Here is a 19,046-nt window from a genome sequence, read left to right on the forward strand (position 1 = left end):
TGAGAAACCCCCCCCCCCCACCCAACAAACACACTCAGAATCACACTGACAGGAGCGTGCACGCATATGTGGAAGCACATTAGCACACACACATACTGGCTGACAATGGAGAGAGGCCAAGGCTGACATGAGGTGAGATGAAGTAGCGGTTCTCATCATCCGCTGAGCCTGGCTGTGTCTGACCTGGAGGATATGGGTAGGCCCGGGGCATGGCCTCAGGACCCGGGCTGCCGGAGTGAAAGGGGGCCCCCGCCGACACTTATAAAGTCCCAGCCACAATTTACTGGGGAGGCTCAAATTGTGGTGTCCAGTGGCCACAGTGCGGCCCTGCTGTCAGCGCCCCTCTTATTTGCTTCATTCCCTTTGACACTGCCTCTCGATTAGGGTCATAAATTCCATGAAATCGGTCAATAACCTATAACACTAATGTCACTCTCTTGCCATTAATTTTACAGCCTGTGTGCCACACTGTTTCTTAGCCCCTTTTTACGTGACAGGGGGGTTTATACTTCCCCGGATTGATTGAGAAGAGTATATAACAAGCTTTGAATGGAGCCTCTGCAACCGTAAAGATAAACAGATATATATGAAAAGCGCTAATGGAAAATTGGATATGACTGGAATTGTTCTACTGTTTGGAGATTACAACCTACACAACGTTGGTTCACATATGCTATGCACCCGACTACTCCTGAAGGATTTTCTCAATAAACCCTATGACGCTAGCTTATTAGAAAAGGGAATGTAACTTTCAAAATACTAGTATCAGCTTTTTAAATCCACACCACGTGTTACCTTTAAATTACAATGCAGCATGTATGGTGTGATTCCCTAATAACTACATTTTTTTTTAGCATTTATAAAGACAGCATAACACTGGTGTGCTTTAATAGCTAAGGCAGTGTGAAAATGTGTTTGCTTACAGTGTATATGTCATGTCAATGTTTTTTATGAACGACAAAATACTTCATTATCTCCATACAGTGATACCGTGTGTATGTCAATATAATTTGAAAAGTAAAAGACGTGGACATTGGTTATTTACTGTAGGCTCTGTTTTTTATTTGATTCTACAAATCTTGTAGGATTTTAAAGGAACATTGTGTCAGTTTGGCGAGTTGCGGTTGTGAATTGCAACCAATTGAATGACTCCCTTTTCACCCCTCCCATTACAGGTCTGCGATAACAAGCTAGTAAGTGTCAAACTGGGTAACGCCATAGACCTTCTCCACGCTAAGGCCACACTTAATATATCACAACTTGAGGAGCATTGAAATTGAATCTCTGAACTCACAATTTTCGCAAAAGCACTGTCGGAGAACTACTGCAGTACAAACCAACGCGCAAAAGACAAATTCAGAGCCAGAGTTTGGTTTCTCTACTTTGAGCTAATATGGCGGTTCAACGTCTTGGAAGAGTATTATCTCCTTTGATGTAAAGGGTTGGAAAAGGGTTTTCTAAGGTAAGGAAAACACATCAGATGATTATGCACTAATGAAAACACATGAATAAATACTATATATATATATCATTTCTGCTAGTAGATCCCCTTTAAGAGTATACACTGCTGCCAAAATTACCATTTCAATCCATAGCTTTCAATCTCAAAGCAGTTATATTAAGGGAAACATCAAAACAACCACTCCACCCTAATGCCCGCACATTTTTGGTTCTGAATTTTAAACAGTGCAACGTGACGATTCAATTTGAGTAACTGAGTAAAAAATAGTGGAAAGCGCACAAATTACATTTGTTGCTGTGAGAGAGGGCAGAAGTGGTTTTCTTATCATGCGTGGCAGGTTGCCAGTGGATATGTTGCTGCTGTTCTCGCAGGAGCTTCTCCTCCAATCTTTTCCTTATGTGAGAGCTGACACTTCAGGGCATATCTATGGCACAGGCGTGTTAGCGATGCACACGCCTTCTGCTGCAACACTGCAGGACTGCCATGAGAGACTTCTGGAGTTACTGGCAGCGCAAGAGGCCGACCGCAAAAAAGTTAAATAAATAAATAAGACTGCGAAAAATAATTACTGCGGAATGGCATTTTGGCAACGGAAAAGCTCACTGAGACAGATACTTCTGTTTAAGTACAATTTGAGCTGAAAGAGGATAGGGAAAGGAAACTTCTGCACAAAAAAACAGTGCTGAGAGAAGCCATTCCTTTCTTTAGATCAGCTGAATGGGGACATTTTTAGGCCAAGAAGTCTTCTGCTCCTCCAAGTCTTAAATGACACATGCTGTGATCCTGAAACTGACTTGTTGTCCTACTGTCAATGCTCCATGCCTTTGTCTATTTATAGCTTTAAGATGTCATGGAATTTGGGGCAAAATCTTTGAACCCACGCTCCAGTTTTTCTGTGGATCGTTGTTTGTTGAAAAGCCGTCGTTTTAATATTTTATTCTCCGGGTTAGCAAGATGTAAAATGTCTGCTTCGCTTAAATTTAAAGCATTATTCTGCATAATCACACTCATCCGGGTTTGTTCTCTCAATATCCTCTTGTGTTTTGGCGAGTTGGCGTGCACTGGCTACTCGCCATCGTACTACTCCACCGGCTCCTTCTTGTTTTTCTGTTGAAGCTGCATTCTCAGGGAGAAAGAGAGAGCCCTTTAAACAACACGGCCGCCGTTAATCATTGAATCTGATTTTTATTTTTTGCCACCTCTGGAATGGCTGGAGTTAAATTGACACGGAGCCTCGACTGTGGCGAGGCAAAATGGCCGCTCGTAGTAACAGCTCACAAGCCCCTGGACAACCTGAGGCATGGCCATCCAATCCCACATCATTAAGGCTAGAGTCCTTTATTGTGTTGGAGGCATTAAATGGTGCGCTGGCTATAGCCCTGAAGTCACACTCCACTAGGAGAAAACAGCAGAAAAATAACGGCACAGCTGGATAATGACTTTTCCCTGGGAGGCTGACCATGTGTACAAAAGCGCTAATGATAGCAGGTGCAATAAGCGAGCGCGAGGCTTTTACTGCGTCCGGATCTATTTTCCTCTGCTAAACTTGCCCAAACCTCCAGTGATTCTCCCCCGTCGTAAAGTGTCTGTCTGCGTTTAAGAACACCCCCCCGCCCCCCCCCTCCAGCCCTCCGCCTCCTCCTATCTCGCCTCGCCTCTCGATCTCTCTCTTCTCCTGTATCTAATCTCTTTATCAGCTGTGCAGCTAATATCAAAGAGGACTGTGGTGTGAAAACCTTCCAAGTAAAACCTGCTGTCAGAGTCTAATCACAATTAGCTGGGCTTTAGACCCATTAGCCCCAAGGGGATGAGACCGAAAGCTGACAGAATTATTGTTAAAGCTTCAGATTGCTAATGATCCCACAGAGCAAAAAAAAGGGTAGGGCCTATAGGTTGTTCAAAATATAAGAAATGAACCCTGATTTAATCCTGGGATTGATCTTCCCCGTTGTTTGAATTCTACTGGAAAGATATACAATGTAAAACCTGATGAAGTTTCTTGAATCTCATTGGTATTAGTGGTTAAACAGATAACACGTTTCCTGGATGTTCTGACTCCACTGCTTCCTTAGCTCGGCTTTGTAGCTATTACATCAGCTCAGCTACAAAGGCAAGAGTGCCTTCCAGATTATAAAAAATTAAGCGAGAAATTAATGACTGATTGCAACAGCCGTTTCTGAAACTTAAAAGAAAAGGAGAGCAACAACCGGCAGACAAAACAACGGCATGTGACACCCCTGGAGTGAATCACCTGCAGTATAAGCCTTTCAAAGAAGCGCCTCACATTTGATGTTAAGCCCCCAAACTGCTCGGGCTGTCGGAGGACTAGCCAGGAGATAGAAATGTCTAAAGTTATTACAGCAGTCAGGTAAAGTGTGTGGCAACACCGTCCTGTAATGGGGGTGGAGAGCCGGCGAGCAGCAGCTAATGAAGGCGTCTCAGGGAGTACTAAAGAGTCTACGTGACACTACTCCTGATTCGCCCGTCTGAGGACACAGATCAATTAATACATTAACAAACGATCGCAAGCACTTCATCTTGAAATATAAAACCGGCGGCCTGGACTCGCTGCCCTCCCGCCCACAATGGCTGATCAGCTCTGCCTCCACACACAGTCCGCCATGAATTTCAACATCCTCCGCCAGTCCAAACCCCTATGTATGGGTTTGCTATGCCTCATCAGAGGCTCAGAGCGTATGCATGCATTGTAACCACAACACATGCTGTACACTCAGTATATGCAGCGTGTGCAATAAAGGAAGATATAGAAATGCTCCGGGCTATTCTTCATCTTCTAAGAAAATCTAACCTACTGATACAATTTGCAGTATAATGCACCGTCTATGACCAAATCACAACAGCTTTGATTGAACGCGCGCCTCGAGGGAATTCGCTCTTACTAATGACCACAGCTCTAGAGCCTCAAACCGGCTCCTTCCTGTTTTTTAAACGTCTGCTGCTTGTGTCCTTTTTTTTTTTTAAAGGATAAAAACAAAAGCATTAATGCAGGCCAAACACACCATGTGAGCAGCCTGCGGCACACTCCACTGCGTTGGGTGGGGAAGTCTAACGTAAACCATTGCTCCTTGCCTCGCCATATATATCCAGTCTCCCCATTACCACCATCTCTACTCGACAGCGAGGGCCCAGCACTGCTAAATTATTCATCACACTGAGGGGAGGACAGAAGCATGCATGGTTTCTCCACTCCATGCCTCTTCTCTTTTTCTCTGTGTCTCTAATGCAAAGGAACAGCCGGGTGGAGAGAATGATATACGGGCCGTCTCTCCGTCACTGTGTGGCCATCGCGGGAGATGTCGCCTCCACTTCCTCCAATTACCATGGTCGAGTTGGGCTTAGAGGTGCGCCCCACCGCAGTACAGACGGTGGCTTGCTCGCCTGCCACGCACACAAGGTGTAAAAAGGTGGGTGGCACCCAGGGGCCCCATGCATAACCTGGGACGTCTTTGTATACACATTCATCTATATCAGTGGGCAACGGGGAAATGTAAGCCAAAGGTAATTGCCCTGGATAAGAACATCTGCTTGGTGAATAAATATTCTAATGAGGGGAGCTCGCAGGTTCCCCAGACTGATGCACGGCTGACAGGCCTCCGGAGGGACCCCCAGGTAATGCTCACCACCTGCAGTTCAAACAGGAGGCGGTCCCACCCTCCTCTCAAAGCTAAACGCTGGCCGACTGACGCACACACACACAGCCATGGGTGGTAGATCATTGATCATGCACTGGTTGTGATGTTACTGTTCTCTGGAATGACAAGTGTAACGCAACACTCCTGCAGTTTCACTTTTCGTGTCATGCAGCGAAGGTTCTGAGGCTGAGTATTTGCTGATTTTAGAGGAAAAAGGCGACAGGAGGCTTACATTTCTGAGAGTTTACTTCTAGTGCGCAGCTGGAACTCTAACTCACTCACCATTTACTGGTTTAGCAACCAGCATACTTCACTTATCTTCTGTTTGCACATAAGGCTCGAGAAAACCACCATTTTAATCTGTTTCCAGATTACTTTTCATTGAAATAAATAATTGTTTTTATCTAAAAGCGTGACATTTCTGGAAAAAGGTGCGTCATTATTTCCCAGACCCCAGTGCTTTGCTTAAAAGTGCTTGATTTGATGGTTAATTAATAACAATATTATCCACGTTCTGTAAAATGCTCTTGGGATTCATCTCAAAGCAATAATAATGCAAGACAATTTATAATGACAACAACTTTTGGTCACACTGACACTCTACAAGCTAAAAGCGTTGAATCTATAGTGACATGAAACAAGGAAGAAATAACCAGATCCACATATTTAGAAAAGTTGGAACACAAGAATATTTGGCAGTCTGTACTGATCAGTGACGATAATGAAATGCATTTTTTTAGTAATACTTAGTCTTCAAAAAACGTATCCCCATCCTGCAGAAATTAATCGGGACACCACATATGAGGGCCGTAACTTATAATAATGTTTGTTGTCTATTCATGTGACCAATAATTACCTTACATTTGATCAATACGTTCAGAAACAAATGACAATTTCCTAGAGTTGAAATGGCTTGCTACGACAAAAACATTTAAATATAGTCTAAAACATAAAACTATTGAAACCAAGAGAAGCAGCAAATTGTGAATATTACGGGTTTATTAGTAAATGACGTAACCAATTAATCTGATGAATAATGCAGTGCAAGATTCTATTGATCAGCGCAAGTAAATAACTTTGTTTACTTTCTTTTTTTCACATTGAGGTTGTCTTAAAACTGATACAATCATATTTGGTTCCCTTTCTACCTCTTCTGTATCTATCCCGGCAGCAAAATAGAGAAAATATTCAATTACTATTTTCTTGTTGTTTTTTTTAAGAAAACTTTAACAACACTGAATATTTGTTTTTGTGATGAACCAGACATTTCATCCTGATACTGTTAATAAGTGAATAAAGAAGGAGGTATATATGGATACTATACAATGAGGAGTTGTGTATTGAAGATGCTTAGAGATATATGTAATAACTAAACACTAGTTTGGATGTGAGAAGAAATGTAAAGATCATCAGATCTCCAGCTTTCTTAAGTGTCTTACTCGCAGGATAATTTACAATCTGATTAAGGGATATGAAAATAGGGTTAGGTTGGAATGGCCTTTCCCCCATTACAGAATACTGTCCTTATGGAATGCTTAAAAACGTGCCTGAAAAATGTATCTGCCGTCTGAACACTGCTTCTGCCTTTTCAATATATACACACATGCTCATAAACCTTCCATGTTCATGTTTTATCTTTTTATCTTTGTTATGTTATCAATGCTTTAAGTATATGCTGCTCTTAAAGTTTGCCCTTATTATTGACTGTAAGTTACTGTTTGTATGTTGATCTTGTGTTTTCTATACAATTGTGATTTTTAACATTATTTAAGTGGAGGCTCCAAAAAAGACCTTGTGGGTTCCCTGCCTCTTCTTCTTAAATTGAGCCCCCGCCCGCAAAAAGAAAAAATGTTTTACTCTCATTTGGCCTAACATTAATGGATGAAATCATACAAACATACACAGGGAAACTAAGGCATTTAAACGTGAGGCCCAGAGTCACAGTGATGAGCCTGCAGGTTGTACACTGTCAGCATTACTGCTCCCCTCTTTTCAACCAGCATCAGTGTGTGTGTGTGTGTTTATGTGTGTGTGTGTGTGTGTGTGTGTGTGTGTGTGTGTGTGTGTGTGTGTGTGTGTGTGTGTGTGTGTGTGTGTGTGTGTGTATGGGGGGGTGGTCATCGCTCTACTGTTTGCCTGGAGATTTAGTGGTGAAACTGCAGGTGGAGGAAGTTGAGCTCACACACCAACAGGCCATAAGACTCTGGATAAGCGTCGATACCCATGAGGCATCACAGGAAAAAACTCTTTGAGTATCAGGAAAGCTGGTGTTCGAGTGAGGCCTCGAAAAAACATGCTGGATCCCTTTCTCTCAGTTATGACATCATTTGGAAACGATATCCCTTCCTGTCAATTCCACTCCACTTGGAAACAAAAATAAAAACTTTTTCTAGTGGTTCAATTGAGAGCTCATTACCCACTTAGAGTAACTTTGGCCCCAAAACATCCTCTCTGTCTCCAGAAACCAGAGCTCACAATCAATACCGAGGGCTGCTTCAGTCACAGCATGCTTAACATGCTTTTGTTATTCATGTTTTGCTCTTATTACCAAATAAAAAAAAGTCCTTTCTTATGATTCAGATAACTTTCCCCACCCCCAAAGAAGATGCTCTCTCCCCAGACATGTGAACTCACGATAGCTACACACACTGCAGGAGGGACTCATCTCTAACTGCATTTACAGTGGCAAAGCTGGAAATATGTGGCGCATTGGAGAATCATTTCATTTACTTTGAGTTGCTGCGAAGAACACAAGTTGGCAAAACAGTGGAGGATTAAAATGATGTGCTGTGTGCATTAGTCAGAAATAAATGTAGTGTAGACGCTAAGGCAGCGAGCGCTGGGGCGGGTTCTGTTGTGGTGAGAATACAAACCACCGAGGAGACAAAACCAATCTGACTAATCACACATGATCTCAAACAGAATTAATCAGCAGCGCTGGTTAACAATCTGTAATCATCCTCATTCTGCAGCCTTAGTGCTGCCTAATTTAGGAGAAAACAAAAAAAGAGAGAGGAATTCTGTCTGACTTGGATACGATGGCAACAACACCACAAAGCACATTTCTATAACACTAAGAGTTTAAAATGTGTCCCCAAAAGACCTTTCAATTGATCTGGAGTTAAATGGCAAACATGCTCCATATTTAGAAGTTGAATACGTGTATAAGTGTGGGTGATAATCGCACTCCGACATCCTCTGTGCATTTAAAGGCTGAATACATCCGACGCGTACGCGCAGGCCTCTATAGCATCTGGCTGCAGCGTCAACAAAACACATGGAAAACCATCAGCTCTGCTCATGCACACACACACACACACACACACACACACACACACACACACACACACACACACACACACACACACACACACACACACACACACACACACACACACACTCCGGGTCGCCACACAACATTTTTAAAACCAATAACACAGCAGCGTGAGCGCTAAATGCATCCTCACTTTATCCGGTACTCACCCAAAAGTACATCATCATGGCAGAAGCAGGACAGGTGTGGGCAGGCTGGGGCGGAGGAGAGGAGCGAGGGCCGAGTGTCGGGGCCAGTCCAACCTGGAGTGTGTGTCTGGAGTGTGTGTCAGGAGTGTGTGTCAGGAGTGTGTGTCAGGAGGAGTCCGAGCGCTTGGAATGAGCTTTACTGCACCCTGATCCACTGAGCAGCCTCCCTCTCAACTGTTCAAAAGAGCCTGACTTGGTGTCTCCCCTCCTTCTTCTTCTTCTTTCTTCTTCTTTCAAGCAGATTGATCTTCGGTTAATTCTTCAAAAAGAAGTCCCCTTCTTTCCTCTTCTTCTCAGCCAACACAGGAAAAAAAGAGAGGAGGTAAAAAAGCAGCGAGGAAAAGGAAAAGGAAAGAGAGAGCCGGGGAGGTGTTGTAACCTCTTTTTTCTTTTGACACTCTTCCACTCCACTTGCCTCTCCACACCACTCACTTGGAGACTCTCCCTCTGTCTCTCTGCTCTCTCTCACTCTCTCTCTCTCTCCCCCTCTCTCTCCCCCCCTGTGCCGTCTCTTATTGGTGAATGTGAAATCAGTCGGTACGGCGCCGAGGCTCAACTAGAGCAGCAGCACCCTGCGCTTTGACAGCTGCCTCCAGCGTTCCTCCACCGGAGCCGTGTTGCTCTGCATAGAGGAGTGCGGCGAACAAAACTGGGATCCTGCAGACTGGTACTGTAAAAATTCACCGTCCCGGGGAGGGAGGGGGGGACGCAGGAAGCTGGGAGTCTTGGTGGAGAGCTCTGCGGGGAGGGTGGGGGGGAAGGGTATTGATGATGATGCCGGTGATACCAACAGATTGTTCCTCGCTGTCTGTTACTGAGATGTTTAACTGAAGTTGTGGCAGTTTCAGTTCATTGAACAGGAGAAGACAATAATGAAGGGTGAACACAAACAAAGAAACGGAGGAATTGTAAAAGTGTGCCACAGGCAATTGGGAGAAACAGCCTATTTTCTACATGTTTTCAAATGCTCAGCTTTACGTGCTGCATTTTTCTTCCGCAATTGTTTTATACCACATTAAGTATATTATGTCAACAGATATAATATGAAGTTCAAACTAAAACTTAATATTTTAGCTTTCAATAAACCTAATACATTTTTTTGACATAATACATTTAATTAAAGTCAACGTTTCAGTTTTTTCCAGTGCAATGCAAGCGACCAAACTCAAGCGTTGGTGACCAGGAAGTGTGTTTGGTAAAAAACATATACTTTATATATATTTCGTATCAGAGCAGAGGCCAGATGAAGTTAGTGTGAAACACCTTGGTGTGCCAGGCTATATTACATTACATGCTTTAGTGTGTTTTCCATCTGGCGGCTGTAAAAGGGGGAGGGGAAAACAGGCATGGGGAAGGAAGGGGGGGGGGTGGGGGGCTTGGCTATCTTCTAGACAGCACAGTTACAATGAGCCTGCCTCAGCAATTTTCAAAACATATCATCAATACACGACTGGGAGCTCGCGCTTTTAAATATTAACCCTGTGGCTCCGGGGCGGGCTGCTTCCAGTGGTTTTTGCGGCAACCTCTAGTGCTGGATTATCCAATAAAAAGACGTCCTGGGGGATGAGCTAATTTGCTGTCGGATCCTAAAGAACATTCTCCAGCTATAGAGAACATTGTCGTAATGAACAGAGCAGATATATGCAGGTTATGTTACCCATCAGTAATTGCCACATAAGGATGTTGAGTTAAATTTGCATCTGGCTTTGAGCGGAATTTATACACGAGGGGCCTCACTCATATGGCGTAACTGTCATGTTGAATTTATCACCCATTTTATCTTTTCCACCGCCTTGGTGAGGTATGAAAGGCATCCGAATAATTGCAATTAGTAATTTTTGTAAATATTGTTGTGTTTTAGAAGAATTGGTTTATTTTTGAAGTGCGCTTCTGATAAATCAACACAAGCTTCGTATAAATCTCAGGCCTTCCCACTCAATCACATCACAATTCAGCCTTTCTATTACTCTGAACACACACACACAATTTCTTATTTGTGGCATTACCATGCACATACAAGTCCCCCATATCTTTCTACATGTCCACCAGAACCCAATGGATTTACATTAGCAATCACAGAGTGGGGTAACTGCCCCACTCCTACATCAATCTCTGATGGGAAATAAAAATGAAATCCACTTCTCAGGCAACTCGGATTAAGGATCACGCTTTTTATCAAAATACTGAAGTCTATTTCAAGTCCTGCTCATAAATAACTGAAGGGGAGAGAGGGAGGAAAATAAGAAAAGTGTGGAGGCGAAAGAGAGAGACCTAAGGGGAAGGGTCGGGGTGGAGTGGATGTAGACAGAGAGCATCATGGTTAGAAGCTGAGGGCACTTGGGGTTGGAGGGATTAGGGGGGAAAAGGTAGGAAATAAAAATCTGAGGGCATTTTAGCATCATATAATCCCCACTCCTCCTTTTCTAGAAATCTCCTTCAATTACAGATGGAAAATGGAATTCGGGTTAAGATGGCGTTGCTCGGGGTGCAGACCTCGCCTGCTTCCTGTCTCCCCCCCCCCCTCCAGCTGCTTTTTTCTCCCATGCTTACCAAGGATGCGAGTGCACGGCTTTCCCTACCATTTAGATCTCCCACCATAGTCTAGACAATCCCAGGAGACTCCGCCATCCATTATAAAAGATGGAGCTTTCAAAGAGTGGAGGAAGTGGAGGGCCTCACACAGAGCGTGTTCTGCCTAAAATGTCCGTCTGTCTCCCGCCCCGGCTCGAAGATTCGTCTTAATATTTCATGCTGATCTCACCTTTACAGAGCATCTTCTGTCAGTCTACACTCACATCTCTGTCATCAGAAAGACAATGAACCCCGCTCTCGATACAAATCCCAGTGGACTTCCACGCTATAGTTATCTCTACCTGTTCAACACACAGCCAAGTCTCAGCTGGTGTGAGTCCATCCTGAGTCTCACAGGTTACTTTCCTCTAATCACACACTTCCCTTTATGGAGTGACCTGTTTTACTACTCGCTGACATGGATCCTCAGCTGCGCTCCTTTTATCTGCCTTCATCAACTCCACAGGTAGCTATTGACATTTCTATACTAAACGCAGCACATCATGAAAGGAGGCTGCGCGCGGTGATAGTGTTTCGCAATACTGCACTGCAGAATTTAATGCTCCGTAAGCTTTCAAGATCACAGCACGTTAAGAATGTGTGTGGTGATGGAGGTTTACATATTGCATTGCAATAGAATTTTTTTTGCAGTGACAAAAGTTGGACTAGTTAGGCTGTAAAGCTCACTCTGTATAATTGGAACCCAATATAGGGGGGCTCGGTCTCTGTGGGGTGGACCCAGGTTCGAATCCCGCCTGGAACCATTTAACGCCTTTCGTCCCCCCTGTCACAACGTTTCAAAAACCGTTACGTCACTGGTGGCCTGTAAAAAAAAAAAAACTAGTTGCCACTGCTGGATACTAAATGGTCCTATGAACCAGAATATTTAAATATATATGGAGGTTTTTAACTTTAAAAATTACAATATGATTTACACTGATGGATTTAATGAACAGGCATATGCAGTTTAACATACAAAATGACATTCTACCAGGTAGTCATTATTCAAATAAGATATAAACAGTATATATCTAAAAGGTTTAAAAGTTTTCAGCACCGCACATTTTTTTGAAGAATGTATTCTTATTGAGTAACGAGGAGGCCATCAGCTCGCTATCGGTCATAACTCTGCTCACACCGAGCTAGCTGCCAGCGATCAGGACTGAAGCATTGCTACCTTAAACAGTGGTACAAATTCATTCAACACTGTGACAAAGTGGAGCTTACATTAAGCAGGGTGGCTGGTGACTGACATGTTTTCCCTTTGGGGCTAACCATAGCTCGACAACCCCTGATTTGCTTGCTGCTGAGATCATTGCAAATGTGTAAAGTCGCCTCGCCTGCTGGTGATATCAACTCCAGCTCACAGGGGTCCATGTTCCGGCACAGGGAGGACACTCAGTGCTCCACAGTATGAGACTGTTCCTGCCTCTTGTGGAATTTGGCCTGCTCTCAGTGGAATTTGTTATTATGAACCGATTGAAACTTTCCTGCTGCCACATACGTTAGATATTTGTTTTTCTATTTCATAAAAAAGTAAATGGCCTATGAATTAATGTGATCTGCATACTTTTAACTCAAATTAGCTATTTCAAAGGACAGTCTAGCAGAAATAGCTTTACTTTGACTTAAAAATATCGTCTTATGCGTTACTTTTTTTGTATTGCCTTTAGTGTTATATAGGCATTGTGCATTTCAATGGTCTGCAAAGGCTAACATCCCTGTGTTCCCTGCAGAGGGAGTTTCTCTCCCACACACTCCCACCCCCCCTGCCTGAAGCGCCTACATTGGACTATTTTGTTTACTTCAGTAACATCACTATGTAACACCCGCACTTCTATTGGCTAGCGCTCCAACACATTGTGATGTGATTAAGGGAAGGGACATCTCAAAGCAGAGGATACATCACAATGGAGCAGGCCAGCTAACCAATCAGAGCAGACTGGGCTCTGGTTTCAAACAAAGGGTGAAAAAAAGGCAGGTAGTATGATAAAAAATAATGAGCTTTTTCAACATTAAAGCATGTACACATGTCACAGTAGAGACAAAAAATACAAATATGAAACCTGAAAATTAGCATGATAGGGCCCCTTTAATATCAACACATTATGCTCGTGTGGCCTGCACTTCTCCGGCCTTAAAGAAAATCTTGCACAGGATAAGCAGGTGTACATTTGAGGTGAATAGGCACAAACTGTGAGATATCTACACCAATGGCTTGAGAACCACCTTTGCCAATTATTTATTTTTCCAGACGGCTTTATAAGCGACATGGAACATGTATCAGGAATACAGTATCTTGTTGATGTATAGAATATTGGAATGAACCTAACAATCTGCATAATGTGTTCCCTTAAGACCTAAACTGCACTTTTTTAAATTACATTTGAATTTAGCTCATGTGTGGGCTACAACGACAACCGATAAATTGCGTTGCATCATCAAGACATCCCGACAGCCAATACAAAAAGAGAAAACAACAAGAAGACACCATGCTTTCACATATCTCTTTAACTCAGGCATTCTGACATGGAGAGCCTGCATATTTAGCCTTGAACACAGTAATGTTTTGTTTCGTAGCCCTGGAAGACATCATTAAACATCATTTGTAAGCATACATTACACTATACGCAGCAAATCGCCCATCTGGTGATTTTGGAGCTCACTGTCTGGAAAACAATAAATCTATTGTACGGCTCCACGTAAAGAATCGCACTAAAGTAACGCCTCTGTGTAGACATACGTGGAGTATATTAAACATAGCAATGCGTTCAGACTGTATGTAGTGTTAATAATGCAGTGTTTACACCTTGGCATGGAGCAGGCAGCACTGGCCCAGGGCTGTGCAGTAATTAGGGGCGCAGTGTTGGGGGTGTGAAGCTGGCTGCGTGTCGTGCTGATACCACTGCGGGGCGGACCTGGTGTGCTACACAAGGCCACACCCCCGAGTCCCAGCAGGAAGTCACACCTTTCACAACGACAAGCGCTGCTCCAGCCTGTGAGCTCTGCGGGTACTCAGCGGTCCAAGACGGGACACCCAGGATGTTAACATGGACACAGCAGTCTTTAGCACCACAGGAGCCAGGTGTGTGGTCTGCTCACACATTCATATTAACCCTTTGTAGTGGATGGTGCAGGGCAAATATTAGCACGAGCATATAAATGTGTGTTATACCTGTAGTTGTTTTTATTCTCTGTCATGGCTTCATTTTATAATTACTTTTGCCCTTGCATATATTTGTTGTCCTCCCCAATTGTCAACATTTGCATTCGATATAAAAAATATATGAATAACTTTTCATTCAGAAAAAAAAGGGCATAACAGTGAGACCTGAGGTGGTAAGTATTTGGAAATCATGTTATAAACATTCAATGACATGGACTTGTGGTGAATGTCATATGGAAAAAAGAAGGAAAATATTTAACAATTTTGAAACTTGAATTGTGGCACCATGGAGAGGCAGAGATTGACCTTTAGTCCCCAATTCATCCTACATATCCCATGATGCAATACAGTAATGCCTTTTGAGAGATCTTTCCTGCCTTGTATATACCACACAACACATTATACAACAGCAAACTAACACTGATTTGAAATAGTGCATACTGCCTCTTTAAGAATAAAAAATATATGATTTACATCGTACCAATTCCTAAGACCATGGAGACCCCTTTCAACGATGAAAATATCAGTTTAATTATATTTTTCTTCTTCCACACTCGATATGACTGATAAGAACAGAAAAACAGCAACACTTTCTGTTTAATTGAAAGCCAGATCTCTGTCAGCTGTCATGTTTCTCATTTGTTGCATCCTTCAAAAACACATGTCAGTGAATGCATGCTTGAGTATTTCTTTGAATTCATTAGTGCATATATATAAAGATACACACATATACCTAGTACAGATAGTAGGGAGAGATGTAGTAGCAGCACAGGCATCTTAACAGCCTCTTGCATCTCCATTTGACATTAATTGATAATCAAACAAGCCTTCACATTAGACATTTATGAGATCAGCTGAATTATCTATTTAATGTTACCCAATTATATGCAACCCTTGTGCACCAATCAACAGTAATTCCCGACTCATAAATGACAGCTCCAGCGACATATTCAATCAATAATAAACATTGATGAAAACTTGCGACCCGCTTAGAAGGAGGGTAATTAACGGGAAGAAAAAGTGCTGTGCTGAATTTATTTTTTCTTTAGGAAAATGTGTTCTGTGATCCTCGTGGTTTTATGACTCGCACAAGAATCTCTTCTCTCGCATCGCAGCACCAGTGAGTGTAGAGCAAACATTCCATTTCCCTTCGACAATTAGTGATAGACGTTTATCATTAATCCCTAAGACGGGCTTCCACTGCTGCTAAGTACAACATTTTTATTTGTTTTAAGTTGTTGCCATGAAGCTACATTTCATTAAAGAGGCTGCTGGGAGACCCAGCAGCTTCTACTGAAGCCAGTCCCCAACTCCGGGGACTTCCGGCCGGGGACTTCGGGTGGCAGTATAAGCCGTGAAGTTTGTTGCGGACTGCCAGTAAACCCAAAGCAGAAGAAGAAGAAGTGACGTCAGCAGCTTAATTTGCCTAATCCTCCTCCAGGGACTTATTCCGGTGTGAACGCGATCTGTGCTGGCACTAAGTGCTGGGCACTAAGTGCTGGGCACTAAGTACAGCAAAGTACTTGGTGTGAAAGCGGCTATTGGACTCCTTTGTTTACATCACTATGTAACACTCGTGCATCTATTGGATAGTGCTCCAAATCTTTGTACATGAAATGCTAAGGAGAGGGTGATTCCCAACACGTTTCTAAGCAGTTGACCAATCATAACATAGCCAGCCAGATAACCAATCAGAGCAGACCGGGTTCTATTTGAACACACCAGGTGAAAAGCAAGCCCCAAGGAAGAAAGCAAGCCATTGAAGCAAATTTGCTTTGTGGCCAAATGGTAGAACTACAAAGACACATCTGTAAATCCACATTTTTTTGCTCACTCAACTACCAGTACGGACACTATATTTAAATCACAAGGGTCTTATAGTTGTAAAATGCGCTTAAAGCCAATTCAAGGGTTATTTTCCCTCATATGACTGAGACAAGTAAAGGTATTCTGATTCTGACGAGAGCAGGAGATCAGAGCGGGGCTTAAGGGAAACTGAAGAGAGCATGCTCTATATTGGCCCAGATATGGGTACTTTTTTAATCTACAGTCGCTCCATGTTGGGCTTCATTCGCCACTGAGCAATTCTAATAGTGTTGAACAGGGCCCTGCATCCAAGGCTGTATCAAGTTCTCTTTTTACATCCAGCGTGAGAAGAGGTGCTACAGAACATGCAGCACGAATAAAGGCCTTTTCAAACATTAAACATGTAAACATGTCACAGTAGAGGCACAGCATACAAATATGAAACCAGAAAATAAGCATTGTTTGTCCTCTTTAATAATTTAGCTGGCCTTTTTCTCAGTGTACCAGATTAAACTGGGAAGAAACAAATCCAAACACCTAACTTCACCTTTGTTTTTATGGCCGGAGATCACACATCTTTTGTTTCTCCTCACATGGGACTTTCCTACCTGAAGCCGGAAAGAGATATGAAATAAGACGCTAAGATGTGGCTGGGTTCTGTAGTCTCCCATCCACAGCCGAGGACTGTCACATCCTGTATAACTCCAACCAACACATGGCAACAAAGCGGGCATCAAAAGCAGCCTATTAGAGAGGCTGGGGAATTCTGCACCTGAAGCCTGTTTGGGGTTCAACAGCACTGCATGAAAGTCTTCTGACAAAATGGAGGTAAGTGTGCCTGCTGCTCTTACCAGTCTTGTAAAGAGGGGCACTCCCAAATGCCAGAGGTGATCGTTCAGCAGTCCGCTGTACACCACGTTCCCGAAGACAGCAATGTTTCCTGACTTACACAACGTGTTTCCTGCGGGGACACAGAGAAAACACAAGCATTGAAACGGACAGGAAGCGGCCGGAGGGGCAATTGTATGCACTCTGAGACAAAAAAAAGGCAAATTCAATCAAATTCAATCATTGCACCGGAAGAGAAATAATAGAGAAGGCATCATTGATTGTTATAAATATTGATTTCCGAGGTTTATTGACCTTTCATGTAATGTCAGATACATATTTGTAGCTCATATACAATCAATACAGTTACACAACCGAGCACTGCTGATCCAAAACACACTGTATTTTCCAATATCTAAATTACCAAATGAGTTGTACTATGAAGAAAAAATCTCTAGAACCTGTCTGAAAGAAAAATATGTCAAAGTGTCAACTTGTAAGCGCTTCATCATAACATAAAAGGCATCAAATAGGCGAGGGAAAAAAGGGTTAGAGAACAAAAATGGTAACTCTTATTTGACACATTTGATCACAATCATGATGTTGGTCTCCAACACTTCAGAGTTTTCCATCAATAAGCCACAATTAGTAAGACATTGCCAGCTTTACAAGGCCCATTTTGGGGTTTTGTCTTGGGCCGCTGTAACGAAATAAGCAACTGTTGCTGCAATGATGAAGGGATATTACAATCATCAACACAGATAGGACCTTGAGAATACCTGATTGGTATTTGGAAAGCTCCTCATTAAATGCTTTATCGCCCCCAAGATTGAGCCTCATTACATTTTTTAAATTGCAGAGCACTGTTGAACCGCCATTTTTGTTGTATCGACAAGGCTATTGTTCAAGTTTTTTTATTTGTTTCCATTTTCCTTATATGGAGACATGGATGTGTATTGCATTTGGGTCCCCTGGTACAGTGACCATGTTAGACCTGTTCCTAGAACATGGTGTGACAGAAGTGCAAAGTAGTCCAAGATGCCATATATGGAGTCAGATTTGGGTCAATATTCTAGCGAGCAAAACAAGCTACTCACGAGCGGAAAATGTGCTTTTACACGCGCATGAAATGACCCTCGCGCGCAGATTAAACCCCCGCGAGCGGCTATGCGCTTGCTCGCGAGAGAAACAGCCCTCTTGCTCGCTCACGGGAGTGTCAGCCTCACTTGCTCGTGGAGTCTGTCTGCGCGCGCGTGAAAAGTTTCTGAGAATTTGGGGCGGAGCCACTGGACTTTGATTGACAGCTGCCAGGAAGCCCGGAGTTGCCAGGTTTGATAAATGCCTGAACTACCAAGAGCCGAGGAGTGACAGCAGGAAGATCAGTTGGACGAGATTGAATGGTAAAGTTGTCCACAAAAAACTATTATATTCGTAAAGTGTACAGCTAATACATATATATATATATTAATTAATTTTATATAAAACAATATATTTTTGAGTGGGCTGTATCTGTCGAAAACTGCTAGCTACTGTCTGCTGTATGCACCTCCCTTACGAAATGAACTATACATTTACTATAGTATTACTATAGTATACTATAAGAGTTGTATAGTGTCCTATAGTCAGTTTGTAGTGTTCTAGTATTTTTCACATGCTATCGTATTACTATAGTTTTTTCTGTAGTGCCATTTTATTAGCTATAGTAGCCCTATAATATTTCAATAGTAATACTATGTATCTAGATCTTTGTATATTATTTTAAATAGTATAACTATACTATAGTATAATATATATAGTGTTTCATAGTTGTTTTTTAAACACACTATATAACACTCCTAGTAATATCATGATATTGTCATAGTGAATGCATATTATTACTATAGTGTTTGTAAAAGTATTACTATAGGTTTTTTTTGGTGTTTCCGTATTAAGACTATATTATTTTAAATAATTCTACTATAGTATAATATATAGTGTTTCTGTACTGTAGTTGTTTTTTGAACACACTATAGAACACTCCTATAGTAATAGTATGATA

At 42.5% G+C, this 19,046-nt stretch overlaps 1 protein-coding gene across 9 annotated transcripts in view; it reads right to left on the bottom strand.

The window, feature by feature from the left end:
- The window catches only part of rbfox3a (RNA binding fox-1 homolog 3a), a 265,880-nt gene that overhangs the window by 114,432 nt on the left and 132,402 nt on the right, over positions 1 to 19,046 (bottom strand). For all 9 annotated transcript variants that reach the window (XM_010794991.1, XM_010794995.1, XM_010794992.1 and 6 more), the window contains exon 2: positions 17,032 to 17,141. In XM_010794991.1, coding sequence (XP_010793293.1) covers positions 17,032 to 17,141 — 110 coding nt within the window. The remainder of the gene's footprint in view (positions 1 to 17,031; positions 17,142 to 19,046) is intronic.

The sequence above is a fragment of the Notothenia coriiceps genome, unplaced genomic scaffold (assembly GCF_000735185.1).
Source record: "Notothenia coriiceps isolate Sejong01 unplaced genomic scaffold, NC01 NC01_scaffold00037246, whole genome shotgun sequence".
Taxonomy (NCBI): Eukaryota; Metazoa; Chordata; class Actinopteri; order Perciformes; family Nototheniidae; genus Notothenia; species Notothenia coriiceps.